Here is a 22,078-nt window from a genome sequence, read left to right on the forward strand (position 1 = left end):
AACAATTTGAGGATGGGAGGGGATGAAGTCATCTTCCTATTGTGCAGGAAGAACTGAGAATCTACACAGTTTTACGCACAGCAACCAGATCATAGGAGTGGTAAAATCATTTTTTTGAGGAGGTGGTACAGGTTATGTGCACTGGAATTTGCTGAGATTCACCACCAGCAGTAGGCAGAGGAATAATCAATAGAATTACAGGAAATAGCAGGCTGAACCACACAAGACTGCTGTTATGAAAACCATAAAGGTTTTTCTATTTAGAGATCAGCTGCCCTGACGCAGAAAAAGTTGCAAAGCACGTATGACACATTTGAAATCAATATATACTGCAGAGGCACGCAATAAGATCTTATCTCAATGTATTATCCCAGTGCACAGTTCAAAGGCACCTCAGTTAATGAGACTCAGTCTGGTTTGCAGTCTGACTTTCAATCCACTACCCACCGGTTTCACATTCAGATTGCACCACTGGCAAAGGGTTCAGTTGGTGGAAAACAACGTGTCCGTTATCATTTGCATCACAGAGGCCTTCTGAACAAAGAAACTGTAATTATGTCACAATCATTTTCTAATTCACCAGAATGCCAAGACGGAATCCAGTGTGAGAGAGATGTGAAAGTGGAGGACAAAGACTATAAGAATATAAGCATCAATTTGGCAGTTTCTGTTCATTGTTTTCCTTGACTTGTTAATATATAATATCATTATTTAATCTCTGTACTATACTTCCTTTCCTAGAGATAATAGGCACTGGGATCTAATAACAAGTGTCAAGTCACGCTGTGACTTTTTAAACTGTACCTGAGAAAGAAGAAAATAAAAATTGGACCTGTAAGAAGATGGATATTAAAACATTAAAACAAATATAAGAGTTTCACTCTCTCTCTCTCTCTCTCTGTCTGTCTTGTCTGTGGACGTCTGCGTGGTTTAGGCTGAGCCCTGGTGGGAAAATGCTGAACTGCAGATTTACTGCACGATTCATACAAACCTGCACACACTTTGATAGATAAATTCCCCTGGAGGATGCCTAGTTAGTTTCAAATTTACAAAAGAATGTTTTGCACAAAGCCAAGCTGAGTTTCACCTGTGCCTCACCTGCTCACGTGTTCTCACTTCCCTTTCTAGTAACTGAATTCAAACTCCAACAGGGAGAAAAAAAGGAAGAAACCTTACGGGACAGGAGGGAGGGATCCCTCTCCTGGGATGGGCACACTGCCATAAATGTTATGTGTACAGAATAAACAACGTCAAAGATCTACAATACGCTCAATGCATATGACGGAAATTATTCAGATGTTCGTAGTAAAATGATGACAAAATGATTTCACATTTCCAATAACAGTTGTAATGGATGCAGTAGACTAACAATCATAACAAAATGGTGTCAGCAATAGTGATGTGAGTAATGATAATGGCAGTGGATGAGAGGCAGGACCACAGCAGGAACAACCAGCCTCCAGATATCCATCATCCACAGAAACGTGTGAGGAGCAGAAGCACGCAGGGAAGAAAACAAAGTTGGTAATGTACATTTATAATGACAGTAATAGTAATGTGACTAAATAATAATGTCGGTAGCAGCAGGGCCGTGGCAGGAGGCAGGGGGCAGAATCTTTGTGCTATTGAAATACCTTCTCTGATTACGTTAGTCTCTGCATTCTGGATTTGGGGCCTTCTTTCCATACTTGCTGCCTCTTCTGTCCCCTGCATGTAGCCGATATGGATATTCCGGCTAATGTTACAAAATGTTAAAGTGTCAAACTAAAATACTAGTGAGGAGCATCACTACACCAATTCTTTCAATTATGTTTCATATTGCTTATCAGGAAAGGTGGTGTGCAGAAAGTGCAAGAGCTAATGGAGATACAGATCAATGATAGCTTCTTCTAATAAAATCTTTTATTTAACTTCAATCCTCTTTTGACATCACTTGATTGTTTGATGTGATGTATTTAACCCGGGCCGTGCCTGCTTAGGCTGATATTTCTTTCATTCCTCAATTGTCTCACTTTAAAATCAATCTCCGAGGAGCATCAAATATAACACGATCAAGCACATAAAAAAAGGAAATGAGAAACCTGTCAGGAAGACAAAAAGACATTGATTTTAATAGGTTTAGCTCACTTTATGTAATATCATTTTATAGAATAAATACATCTCTCTTAACCAATAAACCAAATAAAACCCTTCTTTTTAATATCGCCAAGTATTCTCAGTTATCCAGCATGGGAATGTGGAAAGGTGTTCATTTCTGGTAAACACAAAAATGGTTTCACTGTATTAAGTTCAGTTCTTAAGACATTAAGTGCTCCTCTGAATAATGGGTAAAAGGAATATCGGGGAAACAAGCAGCAACAAAGTTCTTGTTGAGATCAAGACATATTTCATTATACCTACTTAGACACAAACAGGCATGAGTACAAATGAATATTTCTTGAAGAGGGCGAGGTTTGAAAACCATAATGCCAAAAGGCTGAATTCTTCCAGGATTGCTGCAATTAAGATACTGTCCTATTTAAATGATATCAAGTCATTTTCACTCACAACAACTGCCTTCTCCCTTATGACAGAATGCATTTAACTAATCTTTACTAATCAGCAAAGCATTTCACGTGACTTTCAATAACATAGTAAACGTAATCTCAGTGTTTATGCAAACACATCACAGCACCCTTGCTTTGGGGTTACAGGTAATCATCTACAGTCAGTCCAACTTTCCACTCCCAGGCTAGCAATTCCACATTTAAACGTCATCCTAATTAATTGAAGGAATTGATGCCTTCAACTGAGAAAGTCTTTCATGTGAGGAAGGTTTAAGCGTTCATCGAACATTTGTATTGTTTAGTTTTGTTCACTGTCATGATATGGTGGTTTAAAAAAAGACTAAATAAAAAAGGGTGACAGAGCAGATTAAGACGGCCAAATAAGTGATTCATATTAGAAATGTGCCGCTGCACAATAAGCTAAATTGGATAATGCATTAGATCAGATTGTCCACTAATTAAAGAGTTGACCTCATACACTGCTGCTGGAATAGTACTAGCAAGTTGAATTTCCTTAATTGTAGTAGCTATTGGAAGGCTCATTGACCTTTATTTGTTTGTTTGTTTCATCTAATTTGACCACTTCTTACATGGTGATGCACTAATGTTACATTTAAAACATAACAAATATTGTTGCCTAATGTGAAGAAAACATTTTTAAACAAATGTCAAAACCTCAATCTGTATTTAAGGTAAATTTCTACCTCAGCATATTTGAAATTTGCATCTAACAAAATGGATGCATCCATGGTGCTTTGCTGCTCCACACTGATATGTTCACACTGCTCAGTGCTTCTAAAACAGTTCTTGGGAAAATAACGAGTACTCAGGTGTACAATGAAACGGAGTCAAAGCTCAGACAGACATTCACAATGTTACACAATGGTTTGTGCACTTAAAACTTCTTAGAACAGGAGTACTGATGTAAGACCTCTCATTAGGTCAGTAGTTTACATGAACTTTTGTCTTCATTCATGAAATGCACCCATTGAGACCATTAAGATGTCTTAAGGCCAGTAAAAAAAACACTGATAACTTTGTTTGTAGTTTAACTGAACATGAAGAAAGAGAATTGTTTTGTGACAAAGGTTTTGGAGGTGAATGTACATGAATCATCTGTGCATCATAACACCCATATATACTGTATAAAACTTACCGTTTTATTTGAGTTTCTTAAAGTTGACGTTTTTAAGTATTCACATTTATGTCCTTCAAGTCAAATTACCTTGTGCACGCCCAAACTAAGAGATAAAGGCTTTTCCACATTTTTCTGATATGTGAATACAAATATGCCCATATATTTGTTACATCATCCTCTGCAACTTAAGGTTCCACGTTCAATTGTTCAAAAGATTTGAACTAAATGCAATGCATGGTTTAATTGACAGGAACTAACTGTTATGATGTTGGTATCCGATATGAAAATGAATGAAGAATTTGTGGTAGATTAATGTGAATGAAGTGATATTGATGTAAGCCGTTGACGCTCACGGCCTATAAAAGGAGATAAGAACTGTACATGCTCATATACAATGTGGTCTGCTCTTGTCAGTACACACAACGATGCTACTTTTTCCCTCTTCTAAATTCATTCTGATTCACAAAAGAAAATCTTAACATAGAAACAAACTATATTCTCCACATTAAGTGTATCCTATTGACATATCTACAAAAAAGAGATGCATGTAGTTACTTGGAACATCATTAATAGGGTTGGCATTACTTTCCAAAAATAAAACAGTCTTTTCAGGAGCTGCAATACACCAAGGCCATGTGAACAAAAAACAAATCAGCGGTTAATTTTACAGGACAAACATTAAAAAAAACGGTCAGAAGGAGCACTGCCAATGCACAGTTTACCATTGTCTGCATACAAGGAGAGAATCGAAACAAAAGCTCAAAAATCAAACACGTCGTTCTGCTTCTGCGCCAGCTTGGCCACCTCCAGCCGGATCGCCTGCACCAGTGCCGAGGTGGAGAGGCTGCTCAGGGGCATGCTGTCCATGTCCTTCACGGCGTGAGAAAGCCTTTCCCGGGATACCGGGCATGGGGAAGTGGGTGGCCGCTCAAGTGCTTGGTTATACTGCAGGGGCAACCTGGTGGGGCTCCCCTGTGGGTAGCGAGGATGAGGAAAAGCCTCTACATACCCGGGAAGGGGAACCTGGAAGACGCAAAATCAGTATTAAAGCGACTTCATTACATTTCTACCCAAGAAAATGATGGTATCCATCAAATTCAACAATTTTAATTTTACTGAGTAAACATTTTCTCTTACACGACTTTAAAAACAATTTAAAAAGGGTGACAAATGAATATGTCCACAATAAATAAAAGAAAAAGTAATGAGCGTATGTATGAGTGTGTAATAGTGAAATGGACTTTGGTTCAAACAGTGTTTGAATTCCAAAATGTTCTACCTGTGAATGTACAATCTTCCAATAAATAACAAATAAATAAAAATAGGTTTTCATTTTAGAAATGCGCTCAACTACCCTGGCATTTAGTTGTGTCCGCTCAACGCCAGCCTTAAATCAGATCAGCAAATGGTTTCTAAATGACACTGGTTCTGCAAAAAGACACTGTGAATGCATCTGGTTGAAACAGGGAAAACAGACAAGTAAAAAAAGAGATCATTCCATATAAACAAGGGTACTCCTGTGCAGGGAAGGGGGGAGAGGAAAACGTGGGGTGTAACTGATCCGACAGGACGAATGGAAATAGTTGTATTCTAATGAAAAACGGAGGAGGAGGTGGGAGGATTGTTATGTAACGAGGCCCAGTTGTGTTTGAGGCTGGTTGGCAACATGAGCAATAACAACTTGTGTCAGTACCACAGTGAGGTGGTCTGCAAAAGACAATGTTTATATACAGAGAGGCAATCTCACCTACGCCTTTAGAGTAATTATTCAGTTTTGTTGCTGTGATGTAGCGCACTTTCTGGCTCCATGCGGGAGACCAGCTCTTCTTCCATTATTTCTGCATGATATTTTACAACAGGATCATAGACTAGTGTTTTTAATTATAAGGAAACCACTGGGACAAATGCTTCAAAATGTAATCTGTGCTAATGTATTCCACATTTCTAATCTTCAGTTATTCGACTATTTCTTTTGTTAGAAGGACTGGCTGCTTCCTAGGCAAACAACATCAGCTTCCTTACCGAGTCTGCCCACTGCGGTGGCAGATCCTCAGGTTCTGGTGGATAGGACATCCAGGAGGGACTGTGGTAGGACGTGGTTGGTGTGGTGACTAAGTATTCTGAGTAGCCGGGCCTGGTGGCTGGGATGGCATAGACGGCTGTTATTGGGTTTCCTACAGAGAAAAGAGGAAAATGGAGAACCTTTAATGCTGCCCTTGTATTTATTAAAGCAATAATGTACGAGAGGCTGTAATTTGTCGTCCAATAATGTAAGCGTTGTAAGGCCTGACAGCGAAGCAGAGGGCCGGCAACCCTCGAACAGCATTGGCTCCCGCACCATCTCATTCTCATCGCTGATGACGTACACCTTAATTGTCCCGTTGCGAAAGCTCCCATTGCTTGAAAACGATCATTTGTAGGATTTCTGAGGGGTTTTTTTGGCAATCGCCACCGAGCTAAAAGCTAAAATGTCGCGCAAAATCTAACCCGTTACTTTGAGTGCCCAGTTTTATGGAGCATCCACCGGTATTATAATACAGCATATATGGGCACTTAGCTTCGTATTATTTTAGCTGTGCCTTTTTCTCCACATTATACGTATTCTATTTCTAGTTCCTTTCTATATCAAGTGTCTCTTCTTTTCATTCTTATTTTCCAAACATTGTGGCATTATATTCCTGTTTTTATGTCCATTCTGTGTGTATTCACTATATTTCTTTCTTTCTATATTTCTTGGTAAATTATCATCTCCTCTTATGCTTACCTGAGTAGTTGGACACAGGCTGCTCTGCAGTGATAGATGGAAGTACTGCTCGAGTTGTTGGCCCATATGGGTTGTCGTCATGTTGACTTTGCCTTTCCGTGACAGATGTCGCTGAGCTCCTTGCCTTAGGCCCCAAGTCAGAAGTGGAACTAAGTTGGACAGAGAGTAAACATGACCGCAGTTAGTGAAACACTCGTTGAGTACCACTAGATGGCAGACACACTCTATGCGCAAAAGTCTGTAACTCGTTAACATTCTTGCCAGCTCTCGATGCTCTGGTTCAATATTCAAATTTAAACAAGGCATTAAATCACCCGGGCCACAGCACATTACCTTGTGAATATCTAGTCCCTGAACATGAATTTGACTCTGGAAAAATTCAGACTAATCGATGGGTTTTGAGACGCTGTGATCATGCTTGTGTTTGCCGGAATGAATGTATATGTATTGTGTGTGTGTGTGAGATTCATTCTTACCGTCTTAAGGGGTTCCCAGGAGGTGGTCCATTACGAGGCGGTAAAGGGGGAGGAGAGCCCATGGCCATCTCAGGAAGCTGGGTGAAGCGAAAGGCCTTTAACAGATGGTGAAAGGCATTTCAGGTTACAAAACCCCCCCTAACAGAGTTGATAGCAGAGAGGAAATCATCTCATCCCACTTACAGGTTTGGGCAGGCTGCATTGATACATCTCTGCACCATAGGATGGCACCCACTGCAAGCCCCCCCTCCCACAGCTCATCGTACCCGGGGCGCTGGTCACCACGTCTGCGTATGGGAGGGGCGTCGGCGCGGGGTTGTAGTGGTCAGGAGGTGGGTGGTGGTGATGGGAGTGTCTCCCGGATGTGGACTGACCCCCCGACGCCAGGCTGAAAGCCTCCTCCAGCAGCAGGTGCATCTGCTGTCGCACTTCATCAATGGACGGCTGAGAGCTCAGGGTGGATGTCTCCGAGTGGCCTTTCAAGCCCTGGCCATACATGAATCCCTGTGGCCCCATCAGACGGTCGACGTTCGTCTCCTCAATCAACTCGGGCTCCGTCTAAAAAACATACGCAAAGACATTGAGACTCAACACGCACAGTACGTACAAACAGTTTAAGACATTTTTTAGGATATAAGAAAAAGGGATATGAAACTTTTGACAAAATTGTTGGTTGGGGATCCACATTTTATGGACGTTTTATAGCAATTGCGTTTGTTTGAAAAGCTCTAGTGACAACCGCCTGGGGAGACTGGTGGTGATTAACACCTGGACCAACATTAAAACAACAACTCTCACCACTGAATTAGAAGGATTTCCATACGTCCCGTACTTTTCTGTAAGCAATCCAGCAATATTCAACCAGTTGCTGGAGGTATATTATATCCGTGTTACGCCAAGTATTGTTGGACAAAGACTTAATTCTGTCCATATTCATTGAATTCAATCATTATTTGCCTCCCCTCTCACTCCATTGTTTCACCCTCTTTTTTCCCATTTTGAAAAGTCTCCATCTTTCCATAACCTGTACTCTTTCTCCACCTCCCAGTTTCTGTTATAATATATCCAGTCCTCATGTTCAGCGACAAAGGAACACAGGTTGAGCCTGCTCTACTTCCTGTGCGAATAGAGGGTAGCCACAGGAGACCTGGCGTAGCGCACCTCATAAATCAGCCCGCCCTGCAGCACGGAGCTGCAGAGGCTTGCATCTGCAGTGAGGGGTCCTGCAGCCACACAAGCACCATTGCAATCAACAGGGCCAGGAGTTGTGAAAAAGAGGACTTTGTAGCTTGTACTCCTATTGCGCCACATTCTGCAGTGAGCTGAACAGCAAACAGACCACGCGTCGTGACAATGGGAGGTCAGAATCCAATTAACAGAGCTTGTCAACACTCTGCTGACGCTTGTCATGTTTAAACACATTTTGCTTACGGCATCGCACCGGCCGCCCGATAGTCTCTTCATCCAATGAAATGAGGTTTTCGGAGCAGACATTTGACTTCCAATAGATAGACCTGTGTTTCCCCTGATGTGACTGGTCCAAATGGCTGGCAGGTCAGCGGCAGTTCAGTGAAATACTTTTGCCTCTCCTCATATTTTTTAGAAAAGGAAGCTTGGTGTGAAAATACTTTTTAGGAGCGGTGTGCTCCATTACTCCTCGGAGCTCACATAATAGTTTGCTGGCTTCATGACAGAAAAAGCCACACGCAGAGCACTAATGGAACAATGAAAGCGTGGAGGCATGAACCACCCATCCTGAGACATATCAAAACGGCAGGAGCTTATAAATCTTAACTCTTAATTATGAATGAACCCTTTTCCTTCTTGCTTTGACATATTTCTCGCCACACCGGAGTAAAAGATGTTTGATTTCAAGTTCACTGTCAGGACTTAAAAATGGAGATTTTCCACTAAGAAAGCTCTGATTGATAAGGATCTTTACTATTTTTACATTCCATCATACTACATTGAAAATGTAGGTTCTTTATTTAAATATTCGGAGTTTGGTACCAAACACATCCATTTAGTCGCATTTTAATAGTTCATCTCCAGAACATTATAAATATTTGAAAATGAGTTCAAAGCCCATCTAATATCCCCTAATATCATTTAAAAAGCACCATCACAGGGTTCTCCTGCCAATCACTTCGTTAGAGTAGGTGCTGTCATGTTTTTAAAGGTGTAAAGAATTATAACTGCATCTTGTGGGGTGCAGGCGGTGACGCCATGTGACTCACGTCATAGCCGCTGTTGCGGATGCCTCTCCTGGGTCTCTCCCTCATAACCAGCAGGTCCATCTCTGTCCCTCCCGGGCTGGGACTGCTCAGACTCTGTCTGCTGCGATACGCTGGCTGCCCTACTTGGGAGTGTCTGTAAAATGGAGTAAAGGGTAGATTTTTTTTACAAATCAGACCAGGGGGTATAGTCACATTGAAATAATTTTAATTCAGCTTTCTTACTTTTGTGCCATAGTTTCAGGGTGCCTGCCACTGAAGGGCAAGTGAGAACGGAGGGGTGGAGAACAGAATGGGGGAATGCTTTTGACTTATTCCCTTTGGCTGTGCAGACAAAGTACATGAAATATGATTCTTTTAAGGACCCCAAGTAAGAGAGCTGAAGCAACAGTTTGAATAATATCATTGTACTACATGCCAGGTATGAGGATTTCCTCAAGGGTTGAAGTAAATTCAATACTGATGAAGAATCAAGCAAAACAGAACTACAATGTACAATCAGAGACAAAGAACAAGATGCATTTTAGCAAACCTGCTCCGAAATGATCTCTTAGCATGTTGGTCAAAGTGGTAAAAATCTATATTTTTGATAAAAAACACTCGACCCATCGCTACTCAGTCAACACGCAAGCCTGAAATTGAATGTTGTTTTTCACTCTCATGGCAGCATCAGAGTGAAAGCTATATATGTACACATATTTAGGCTCCTTCCATTAGACACATATATATATATATATATACTTCTTCCATTTTTCATGTGCATCTTTGAAGCAGAAGCAGGACAGAACAAGTGCATTGGACCAAAACCATGCCAATCCTCTTATCTCTATTATGGAAGCTCAGAACTTGGATCAAATTTATCAGATAGGCCCAATGGGTCTCTGGCTGCCGACTAAGACAGGATAATGACAACATTGGAGGAGACAGGTTTACATATCTACAGTATAAGCTAATTAGGCAGCAGGGATGGATGACTGTCCATGGTTAGAGCCCCAACCCACCAAGATGAACTGCTGCGCCACTTGCATCTCTTTATGACTCCTGCAGTTAAATCCCACACTCTTGTGTTTGCCCTCATCCAAACCCAGGTTCCACTTGCTTTCCCCCCCTCTCCCCTCACCTCCTGTGAGACTTGACATAAGTGGAACCTCGCTCATCATCAGGCTCCAGTGGTCTGCCATGCTCACCGGCTGCCCTCTCATGGCTGTGCCGCACAGCTCGACCACTGCTGCTGCCCTCTGTAGAAGGGAAGTCATAATAGCCCTTCCTCTTAGCCTTCAGTCTCAGCTTGTTTCTGTAGTGCTCAATGTCCGACTTCTGCTTCAGAGCCATGTTCACCTGCAGAGAAAAAAAAGCTCAGGATGCAATGAGACGTGAGGAGATCAGGACACCAACAGGCATATGGTGCTTCTTGCTGCACGTGGTATTATTCTGTGTGTGAAAAATTAGAGGGTTCCTGTGGAAAAAAACACCCGTAGTGAATTAAACTGTTCACAATCAGAACTGTTCATATTTTCAAGAGATAACAGGTACTTTACTTTTTTACTAAACAGTTTGTTTTAAATAATTTTCTGGAGAATAATACTTGCATGAGCTTATATATAAAAATTCAAACATATTTTACATAATGAAAACATGCTTTTAATTACAATGCCTCAAGGAAATATCTCTGTGCAGACTTAAACACTGTACTTTATAAAACACCTGATTGGATGTGTATGTTCAAGTGGTAAAAGCTTCATAATGAAATCACAAAATGCCACAAGCAATATAAGTCATTTAAAAATTATAAATTATATTTCATTTCATATATTTAATTAAAGCCCTGGAAATCTCCTTGGTTATTATTCATTAAGATTCTTACATTCACAGTGTTTGCTAATCTGCAGTAATCATACGGTCTGTGTGGTTGTGGTTTAATCGGATCTGATTGATAGTTCTGAAAACGTTCTGTAAGCAAACAAACATTGTGATTCAAACGTTGCTTAAATGTGATTGGTGGACAGAAAAATAACACTTTTCCAAAGAAGCTTTTTTTTTACTTTAAACCAATGGGAAAAATATAAAAAAAAAAAATAATGACATTTTGCCTGTGGAAATTCAAAACTACTAACTTTCCCACAAAAATAGTGCGCTGATCTTTTTCGCTCATGATGAGAAGCTGAATTCAGACCCAAGTTAATGTTCAAGCAAGTCAGTGTTTCTCTCTGAATGTTGTTCTGCTTTTGGATCACCTCTCCATTGACGATGGCTGAGTCCTGGCCGCGGTCAGAGGACGCAGGGTGTGTGTAGTGGGGCTGACCTGCCGTGGGCTTTACGGAGATGAGCTGCAGGGAGCCAGAGGAGGTGTCATATGCATCTGAAGAACAGAGAGGGAGTTCACTCACAGAGAGACTACAAATACCTCTGATCATAATGCACAATGTCAGTCAAAAGGGGAACAAACTGTCACACTTGAACCCACCCAAGCAATGAATCACTCACATCCAACACATGAGGAACGGTTAGTGACAGAGAACGTTAACAGTGAAAGGCTTTCACTTAAACCGATTCTGCTTCTTAGCATAGCACAAGATGTTTGACTGCATAGGGTCTTTCTGCATTTCTGCGATGGGGAATGTATGAGGGAGTGTCACAGCATCAACTACTCTGACATACTGTATCATGTCTCATGCACATTCATCGGGTCCATCTCTGCTTACTGCTGAGTGGCTACCTTTCCGGCTGTAAAAAATAGCTGCAGTGCATTTTTCTCAGGGTACCTGTCCGCATGAGAGACAGAGACTGGAGCAGGGCTTCGCGCGAAGAGAGTGGGAGGAGATTTTTGTGAGACCCCTGACCGTGTGTGCAAAGAATCAGTAAAATAAATGATTAGTATTTTCATCAGAGTGCAACTCTCACCGTCCCTCTTGCACGTCTCCTCCTTTGTCGGTTTCTGCTGCGCTGTGACTTTCAGCACCGTCAAGCTCCGGCTGGAATTCAGCTTCTCTGATTCGTTGCTGATGACGGAACCGTCCTCACTCGGCAACTTGCTGCAAGTAACCATAGCAACAGGATAAGGCGGTGAACTTGGCTCTCGGCCAGGTTATGTCATCCCTCCGTTAAACCACCTCACCTTCCCCTCTCCATCAATTTTATGGGTGTATATTTTGTAAAAAATATATATATATATTAAACAAATTGTTGGTTTATATGTCTGTTAAATTCTGTCTTCTTAGCCATGTGTGTTCTAGTTTCAAACCCAGTGTGTGTTCACATATGGTGTGAGTTTTTGCATTCATTGGACAAACAATTGCTTCTGCCGATTCTTTTTCCACTAGCTTCAAAAGCTGTACTGTAGTTGGAATTAGAGCTGATCAAGCAGCGGCTCAGAGGACCACGGGGCTGACAGTGACATCAAAGCACCGTGGTCTATCCCCTAATTGTCTGGCAAAAATGATAACAGCAAAGCGAGGCAGAGGAACAGCGGCTGCCCTCCCTCCTCAAGTCGAGGCAGTGCTGCAGAGCGCTAGCTCGGCGCTCCACTCAACGACGTCTTATGTTTATTCATCAATGGAGGTGTACAGAATGCTACATTTACATTTGCTCTTTGGGGACGTTTGATGCAGTGTTGGGGTGTAAAGGCTAATAGATGCATGACCTGTGTGTAAAATTGAGGGGATTTCCGGAAGGAAGAAGCCATTTAGAGAAGATAGTGCACCGCATAACTGCATGCATGCTCATTTGTTTGTACACATCATGCATAACAGCCGTCTTAGGTCATAATACCTAAATCTTTACCAAGTTAAATAAAACAATAACTTATCAAAATGCAACCTCAGGGCTTCAACCCATAAGATTATCAACAGGCATTTTGGAACTGATGTTATTCCAAACTGGCTCTACGGTCAACAACAACTGTGAGCCCACAACTGATAAATTATTTGCTCGTCTGCCAAAGGTCTCGGATTCAAGAAGAGTGACACCGTAAAATCAAATTGCACTCAGAATTTATTCTAGGTTTTATTGGAATTATTCCTGGGACATGTTGCAGAATATCTAACTTGTTAATACAATGTACAATGTAAATATCTCTCTGTGCCTTCTAAAAAATGTGTGGAAAAAAAGCCTGTTGTGTGCTGGGATAAAATTGCTGTACATGGCTGGTTGAAAAACTATTACCGGTAAATAATTACTCGAGACATGATCTCCTTACAATAATACATCAACAGTTTGATAAATTAAAAATGTTACTGCCTCACGAGTCCGCCAAAGGACCTCCAGTCTATGGATTTCCTACCCTGTCACATTTGATCTTATTTTCCAACATGGCTTTGACAAATGACGTCCTTTTGCGTTCCTTGATTAAATAATTTAGACTGACATAACATGGTAATTCGTTTTAGAAACAGTGCTAATGACTAGGAAATGGTTCATTTCACCTGCCCACACAGCAAGCTGTTACCGGCCATCGCTCAGCATCAGGGTAGAATGAGGACCAACACTAGGACGGGAACTTATTGCATCATCCCGGGACAGAAGAGCACTGACAATGTTGTTTTAAACGACATAAGCTCAGTATCTTGTACCTATACTATTGTGCAATTATGTAAAGTTTGTATAGTACATATGAGTTTGTTACCCATTCTAATTGTTGTGAATCCTATTTTTCAGAGCGTCCCATTTAGCTCCTTTGTGCTCTCTTTCATGATACATTTGATCAGTCTTTGACACACTTAACAGCTTGAACGTTGTCTTAAATAGCTAATCGTTAGCTGATCATAAGTCGTCCATTAATTTCTATCCTCATGCAAAATACTTGCAGTATTATCGTATATAACTCACTTCGACCCTTAGATGCAGTTTAGTATGCTAACTATAAACACAAATCTTCTACAATTGAGCTCTCCCATGCTATTGTATATATATTTCAACACCCACAAGCACAGTTAGACACACACACAAATCTTTAGACAAATGCATGTAAAAATGAATAAAAAATGGTGTGGTACAAATTACCACATTAAGTCAATATGTCTATATATAATTTACCTCCTGTGTTTGTCAGAAGTGAGGCTTTTCTTATTGGCGGTTCCGTCTTGCTGCAGGGCCTTTTCTAGTGAAAGTGGTGTGTCCCGGATTTGTAGAGACATCACTAAGGTGTCCTGACTGGCAGGCAGGGTCTCCTCATCTCCCCCCTGCTGGCCCAGGTGCTGCTTGGCATAGTCGAAGCCCTGCACCGGCTGACGAACAAGTGTGGAGTTAAAACAGAGAAAGACGAAAGATTAGTTTCTTTCAAAAGACATTTAGTGACATAAGGTTGAGAGAAGAAACATCATTATCCAACCAGAACTGTCACGCAGACTGACATCTAGAAAAAATATTCATCCAAATGAATTTATAAGAAAGGACTCGCAGTGGGCGGTGACAACATGAGATCTGCAGGCTTTCATAGAATTATTGTAGTGAAGTTTAACTTTTGAGGATAAGAGTGAGGAGGAAGAGGTGTTCATGGTGTCCTACACAACACTGGGTGTCAAAGCGCTGAAAAGGGGGTGTACAGAAAAAGCCCAAATAGTTCAAAACCAATAAATGAAACAATGAAATATTTAAGATTAATCTCATCACAATGTCATACATTGTCCGACACACATCAGGGCAGCTGAGCCATGGTACATAATCAATATGTGTTGCTCCCCAGACTGAAAAACCTGCATCCTTTCTCTTCCTACAGCATATCTATATCGACATCTACATATCTAGAGGGTGAAGATTTTCTTTAGATCCAGTCTTAATTATTAAGTAAAAGTGCTGTTGTAGTGGAAACTCAAACAAGGCTTTGTGATAAAAGTGTTTGACTTAGAGACACGTCTAACGTCTAATTTACAGTTTTGGGAGTCAATTTAACTTTCAGTATTTCAAGAATTCTTCATAGCTGATGAGAAATAAGTAACTAAATATTTGCTGGTTTTGTTTGACTAGACAATGTTATGGTTTGTCAATAGCAACCCAATTATATTACATATTCAATTAAATTAAGCTTGTTGGTGTGCAGTAATAACAGGAGTAAAAGCAGCACTGAAGGGGCTTATACAGCTAAATAAAGACGTGTGATTACCCTCTCTCTTAAATTCCATAAATAAAGGATTTGTGAGTGTTATACTTTGCATTTCCTCTTATGAACACTGATGTCTAACTGTGCAGGGAACTGCCAGGCATAACAAAGAAAAAGACATGAAGGTGGAGACAACTTTGATGAAGACAATGTGACCAAATCCTTGATGCAACTTACACATCTACTCATGACAGACAGACAGACAGTGTTGGTACACAAACTCTTTCTACCTGAAAAAACAAACTCCATTACAATCATTCTCTGAAAAATGTAGTTGTTTGCCATTGGAAGACTTCTATAGGAAGAATAGGAAATAAAATCTCATAGTGAAAGGTTTGTTTCTCCTTAGTTTCATCAGCGAGGCAGGATTTGTTCAAATGTTTCATAAGTGATGTCTGCCCAAAACCCCATTCAAATCACACTGTTAAGCCCTGAAGATGAAAACATGGATCAGTAATGAGAGGAAACATAAAAAAAGGAGATACCTGGTGATAATAGCCGACATCTCTCCGATATGCCATCTGAAAACAGAAGAAAATGTTTCAGACAGCGTGTTTGGAGATTCTACCAATGCGTTAATATTAAGAGTTAAGTATTATGCATATTAAGAGGACCAGAAACTTTATTTAATTATAAAATAACTTTTATAATTTCCAAATGTACATTCAGGAGCTCAAGGTGACCGTTGTAAATCCAAACACATTCAGTTTACACTGATTTAAAACCAAGAAAAGCTTTAATTGGCGCAACTGAGAAGCTTGAAAAACAATTGCAACAGTGATTGAATCACAAGATGTCTTCTAGTTACAACCTTCCTTTGACAGATGTTTACAGACAAACTTCACAGAGAAAGACAGATAGACACGGATAGATACCTTAGCTCGGGGATTTAGGTTTCCGATGGCATCAGCTTTAAAGTCATTTTTATTCTTTCTGCACAGCACAGCTGTGATGATGATGATAATGAGTGTTACCACGGCGATGGGGGCCAACACTGCAGCGATTATCCAGAGGTTATTAGGAGGGTTCTTGACCACAGCTGTAAAAAAAAGAAAAACATTTTTCACCATCGTCACTTCATTATACCTTCAGTGGACTTTAAACACTACATGTTAACAGTTAATCTGATCTGCAAGTAAAACACACAGCCCACTTTTCTCGCCAATCTATGCAGAAGGACCCTTCACAATCACGCTAAGTGATTAGCAGCGTGCCTGACTCCGCTATTGTAGGCATTAATCCATAAGATAATGCAGTGCATCCTTTCTCTGTCCCTCCCGCTGTCTTGACCGGGCCTGTCTGCCCCTCTGCCCCCTCATCCCTTTTCTCTTAGCGGTGAGCAGACTGCGGCCCAAACAAACATGGTTCTGCCCGGAGCATTCCAGAGACATTAGAGAGCAAAGAGCTTTCAGAACTTTTTTCTTTCTCTCCCATCAGCCCGGTCATGTGGTTCGGTTTGCGTGTCAGTCTGTCTGTCATTGTTTCTGTCTGTTTGCTTCCCTGTCAGCAGCTGGAAAGTGCTTACGTTCTGCTTGCAGCTGGACAAAGTAGCCGAGCGTGAGCGCCACAGTCTGAGAATCCACTGTGTTCAGGACCTTGGCGGCTGACGTGCCCGATAAAGGAACGCCATTGTTCTGGACATAGTAGGTCATCTCGGCTGGATTCTTCACCGCCGACAACCGACGGATACTCACCATCTGATAGGATAACAATATTAACGGTTATCGAATGACTGGCTTCATTTATTTTAGAAGAGGCCTACATTTTAGAAAACAAAAGCTTAAAAAAAAACCGTGCATTTAGCCATGGATTCTCTAGAGAGGAAAAACTACATGGACAGAATAGGGAACGTGTTTAGTAAAATATGCGCCCTCTGGCTGGTTTTGATGAGCAATTAGCTGATGATGAGCTCCCTAATTAACAAGGGCTGACCAAAAGTAATCATGCAAGCACGTGCACATTAAAGTGTGAATCTCATGAAATATTCATACTGTAAACGCCAACAAAACTATTGATCAACGCGTTCATTAGACTTCTGACCTCCAATGTCAGAGCGCTGTGTCCAAAAACCAGAATAAGAATGATTCCCTATTTTCACCCTTATCCGCCCTTATTATCGCAGACTTTTTGGTCTTCCTTAAATAGTCCCACTTAGCATCGCTCACGGCCTGCGTGCCAGCTTCTTACCTGGACAGTGTAGCTGCCTACAGCCGTGGCTCGTTTGAAGCGAGTGCCCTGCTGACCTGCCAACACAAACAGCTCTGCCAGACGCTGCTCCATTAGACTGGCAAAGCTCTGGTACTGTCCGTCCAAGCTGGCGTTATCCACGTCCTGGATCACTGCAAATGAGTACAAAAGAAAGAGGAAAGCCATATGGTTGTTCAGAGAGAAAATAAATTGTTGGGGAGGAAAGAAAGTCAATGAAAGAAGAAAATGGCAAATGTTTGTGTGTGAGACAAAAAAACACAACATTTGAGCTTCCTCTGTTTCCCCATTTAATGGAAAATAATATTTACTGTGGACAATAACTATGCCATCCAACGGAGCAGTAGCACTAGCTGTGCACAGGCTGCAGCACCCTTATAGGAAGTTCATGTTGTTCTGCTTCGAATGGCAAGTTGTTGTGAGCCAGAACAACTCCATAAACTAACGACAGATCCAGCCGGTGCTTCCTGAAAGCCCGTTTTGGAGTCGCCCTGTCCCCTATCAGTCAAACATCCAACAGTGCAAATATAATCCGTTCAGTTTTGTCAACATTTAGAAAGCTATAATCCCGGTTGTACGTCTTGTTCAGTGTGAGTAAATCCCATTATATGGGGGGTGACCTTGATCTGACTCGGCCTCTCGTTGTAGTAAGTGCAGTGTTAAGAGCCATACAGCCTGATCCAAAAGGCCCATCTATTATGCAGTATGGCAGTGAGTGCGTCCTTGAAACCTAGGAAATGTATTCATGTTGCTGGGGATATACGGGGGCCGGCGAAAAAACAAACAATAAAGGAGTCAGTATCTCATTGCTGCTGTGAAAGGAGGCAATTCAGATTATGAACATAAGCAGGTGTGTTTAATTTTCCATAAATAGTGTATGTATGAAATCACCATTGTATAAGTACGTTTCATGGATAAACTTTCTGGTCCGGTATTTTTCGTGTCATGAAGTAGAAAAGAAACAAACTATATAACGTGTACCTTTGGAGATGTTGTTTTGTGTTCATTATTATTCAGTAATACTTATACACCCACCTGTAATAACCCAGAAGTCTCTGGTAGCAATGGAGGTGTTCAGATTGTGATACTCCAGCGCTGCAACGACAAAAACATTATCATTTTGCCCTGACGATTAATCTCCAAAACACTTTCAATGTATCTTCACAAAACTGTTTTATTTCCTTCCTTCCTCTTATGGAGACATTTTCAATTCAATGTTGAAATGCAATTGCTTCATTTGTATAAGGTGAAAATAAACCTGGGCTGAGTGTATAACAGCCTCTGAATCGTTACTTTGGAGAAGCGGAAAACAATTGTGTGTGGCTGAAATCTCAGTTTAAATCCTCATTATGATTACATGCCAGACAAATATAGGAGAGATTTCAGCCATCTGAACTCTGGTTTTCTGTGTTTCAATTTGCATCTATTTCCCGCTTGATTAAACTCGTATGCTCTTGGCCGGTGCAGTGTTTGGGGGAATGCTGTATCACTGGCCTGTGAAAGCAGGCCTGCAGCAGAAATGTAAACTCAGGCATGACAGGAGAGAAGGGGGGAGCAGGTTGAGAGGAAAACTAAGGGCTTTGGAATTGCTAATGGAGAGCGCTGCAGGGCTGTTAGCAAAATCAGTCCAACATTGTCTATACGTATATGGTACATAAGTCCGCGAGGAGGTTTAACGTCAGACATCGCTGTTGTGTTACGACAACTCGGATGAGACATTTTTCAGACTATTACAAGTCATTCCAAAATTGGTTAAAAGCTTATAGAAAACTATTATTTCAATAATTGTTAATATTTTGCATCGGGCAAAAGAATCAGAGTTATTATCATGGTCTAAGGAGAAACATTACAAACGGCTCCACTCATTTTCCACCTGAGAGAAATTGTTGATATGCAACTACGCCTCAGTCTCCACACAAGCGCCACAGGAATGACGGAGTACTGAAAACCGTCTGCGGAGAGGTGTGAGATCGCTGGCCTTTTCTGTCAGCGCAAAGCCCAAGGTTGTACGAGAATCCCCTGCTATTAATTATTTACTGCGGTAATTGGCTTTGATGTGTGGCTGCAGCCGCTGCCAGCATATGCTCACACCTCGTGCAAACAAACAGTACAATACCACTAATGGGGAGTCTGCTAAACAGACAGAGCAAAATCACTTACACACACTATAATTCATTTTACTGTCCTCCTCAATTTTTATTTGTGTCAGTTTAGGCTCTCTTAGAGTACCTTGTCGGTATTGAGTTGGCTCCCTCTCTTTCTCGGTTTTCTCCGTCCTGCCAGCGAGTAACTTTACTTTCTAACAAAATTCAATAACATTTTAATCTAATGCTTCCTAGAAAATATCCTATTCATCTTGATTTAAACAGTGTACGAATCCAAGCTGCCTATAGTGAGGCTGTTGCTCAACCTCCTGCCCTGAAATCCATAAAACCAGCCGGAAAATAAAGGAAATCTAAAACGAGTCTATGGAGCAGAACTATATTGATTCTAGGGAAGGATCGGCCTGTTTGAGGAGCGGGACTCAGACGTTTGGGTAAAGTCAGTAACTGAAGCCTTAGTTGACTAAATTTAAGGGATGCAACACCTGAAAGTTTTGTTTCAGAGGAAACAAGCTTCAAATTCATATATCCGTCTCTGCCGTGGCCCTCAGTATCCCACAATCCATTGCAGGCTGGTTGATTGTGTGATAGGATATTCAGGCGACCCACGTGAACTTGTGAAGTGTTGAAGTGTTAAATGAAAGTGGATCATCCACCACGTATTCGGTTCACCTGGTCATTAGTCACATTTAAATAAGGTAAATAGTAGTTGGCAGCAGACAAGAGAAGCAGTTCAGTCCTCTGTCAGTTTCTATACAGTCCAAGTCTAGATCAGGGGTCCTCAACATGTTTTGCCTCACAAACTGGTTTCATGTTAGAAAATACTTTGCGGACCGGTCTTAAATGTGCAGCGGATAACCAAAGATATGAAAGACGTTTATATAGAACCTCTTTTAGGTTTCCACAGAAAGTCAAAGGTGTTTTTAATGAAATACTCCTGACTAACAGACGTATTTTGGAAAACAAATTGCAACTTACGCTCAGCAATCATAAGTGGTGGATAGAAGAGGAAGTAGCCCACCAGCTCAGCTGACAGCTGACTAAGGAGATTTGAGGCAGTGGTGCCATTAAGAAAGACAGTCCCATTCCTCACAGTGTAAACCAATGACACAGCAGGAGAACCAGCTGCCTGGGAAACACTCAGCATCTGGTATGGAAAAAGTACACGCTCAGAGTCACAATAGAAGACAGAAAAACATAAACAACAAAATGAAATCATAGGGTTGACAAACAAATATTGGCTTATAAATCGCCTTAGAAATTGGCACGGTCATCAGTAAGCGTTGATTATTTTCATCCGTACATTATTGTCAAATTAGTTTTAATATAGGATGCACTTTAATGTTGCAGCTCATTAAAATGAATAAAAACATTCCCCCCCTAAACATAATTAATTTGCATCTCAGAAGATGTTGTAAACAATATTTAGCAAGCTCTGCTATTCACAATCCAGCCTTCCAGTCGGGCTGCTCGATGGTTTTGTGTACTGTATATGTCATTGTCCCCCCCAACAAATAGTAAAATCACATCTATATCAAAATCAGACTTAGAATGTTTTAGAATCCATTTCGGTATAACGAGCCATAACCCCGCGCACATTTCAGCACAGACGCGGTGCTACAGGGCCGTTACGCTGCAGCACCTGAACAGAGAGTCTGCTGTAGGCGTTGAGCACTTTGGCCTGTGCTTCAGAAAACACCCGTTCCAGCCTCTGCTCCATCATCTGAGAGAAGCGGCAGGACCGAGGGTCATCGCCCGCTCCCACGAACTGAAGCACTAGAACACAAAAACAAAATGAGCTCACAAAACTGAACCCAGGCAAAATAATTCATTACATATTAAAAGGAAATCTTCAGCAGGCTAAAATATTGTGTTTTTTGGGGCCTTTGGCACTGCATGTACTGAGAAGACCGGGGATATGACATACATTATTTTGGGTCCTATGTACCTAAATGTGTTATGTATACATACAATACTGTCATTCCCTCCTCCGGGGGGGCAGCAGCACAAGAAGAAAATGTTTGAATCACATCTCAAACCTCGTTTCCACAACATTTGCCCCAGTTTACAATCACAGCAGGAACAAAAGCAGCAAGTCTCAAGCTGATCTCTGACTTATTTATTTTCTTCATTCCGACTGAACACCAGCTGACCTGTTTTCAGTTGGAAGCCAGGTGCTGGGCTGGATCTCCATAATGCAACTGGGAGGGGCAGGGCTGTTACCATGGGGAGGTACTGTCGCAGGTCTGAAATCAGCTTATCACGGCCATAAGAGTCCAAGCCTTCAAGCACCACAGAAGGAGGGTACACCATGTCCGCTCCAGTCACGTGATAAGCCACCGTCATGTTGGGAGAACCAAATACTGTCTCCACCTGAGAGGATCAAGTAGAGAGGAGAATTGCACAAGTCCCACTGCCATTAGTCAACAGTATCGATTTAATCACAATGGAGAATAAGCATCAGGGGGAGCAGGGCCCAAGAGAATTAACAAAACAATCCTCAGGAAAACAATTACCAT

The 22,078-nt window shown here is 41.4% G+C and overlaps 1 protein-coding gene across 1 annotated transcript in view; it reads right to left on the minus strand.

The window, feature by feature from the left end:
* Positions 1 to 2,087: 2,087 nt before the first annotated feature.
* kiaa1549lb (KIAA1549-like b) overlaps positions 2,088 to 22,078 on the minus strand; it is a 43,286-nt gene continuing 23,295 nt past the window's right edge. Inside the window, exons 5-22 of the mRNA XM_040161155.2 lie at positions 21,713 to 21,932; positions 21,202 to 21,335; positions 20,538 to 20,706; positions 18,493 to 18,552; positions 17,440 to 17,591; positions 16,778 to 16,949; positions 16,128 to 16,291; positions 15,738 to 15,773; positions 14,190 to 14,380; positions 12,060 to 12,190; positions 11,393 to 11,517; positions 10,279 to 10,496; positions 9,162 to 9,294; positions 7,108 to 7,482; positions 6,925 to 7,019; positions 6,449 to 6,597; positions 5,707 to 5,858; positions 2,088 to 4,707 (exon numbers count right to left, since the gene is read on the minus strand). Coding sequence (XP_040017089.2) covers positions 4,444 to 4,707; positions 5,707 to 5,858; positions 6,449 to 6,597; positions 6,925 to 7,019; positions 7,108 to 7,482; positions 9,162 to 9,294; positions 10,279 to 10,496; positions 11,393 to 11,517; positions 12,060 to 12,190; positions 14,190 to 14,380; positions 15,738 to 15,773; positions 16,128 to 16,291; positions 16,778 to 16,949; positions 17,440 to 17,591; positions 18,493 to 18,552; positions 20,538 to 20,706; positions 21,202 to 21,335; positions 21,713 to 21,932 — 2,940 coding nt within the window. The 3' untranslated portion in view covers positions 2,088 to 4,443. The remainder of the gene's footprint in view (positions 4,708 to 5,706; positions 5,859 to 6,448; positions 6,598 to 6,924; positions 7,020 to 7,107; positions 7,483 to 9,161; positions 9,295 to 10,278; positions 10,497 to 11,392; positions 11,518 to 12,059; positions 12,191 to 14,189; positions 14,381 to 15,737; positions 15,774 to 16,127; positions 16,292 to 16,777; positions 16,950 to 17,439; positions 17,592 to 18,492; positions 18,553 to 20,537; positions 20,707 to 21,201; positions 21,336 to 21,712; positions 21,933 to 22,078) is intronic.

Source organism: Gasterosteus aculeatus, chromosome 12 (genome assembly GCF_964276395.1).
Source record: "Gasterosteus aculeatus chromosome 12, fGasAcu3.hap1.1, whole genome shotgun sequence".
Lineage (NCBI taxonomy): Eukaryota > Metazoa > Chordata > Actinopteri > Perciformes > Gasterosteidae > Gasterosteus > Gasterosteus aculeatus.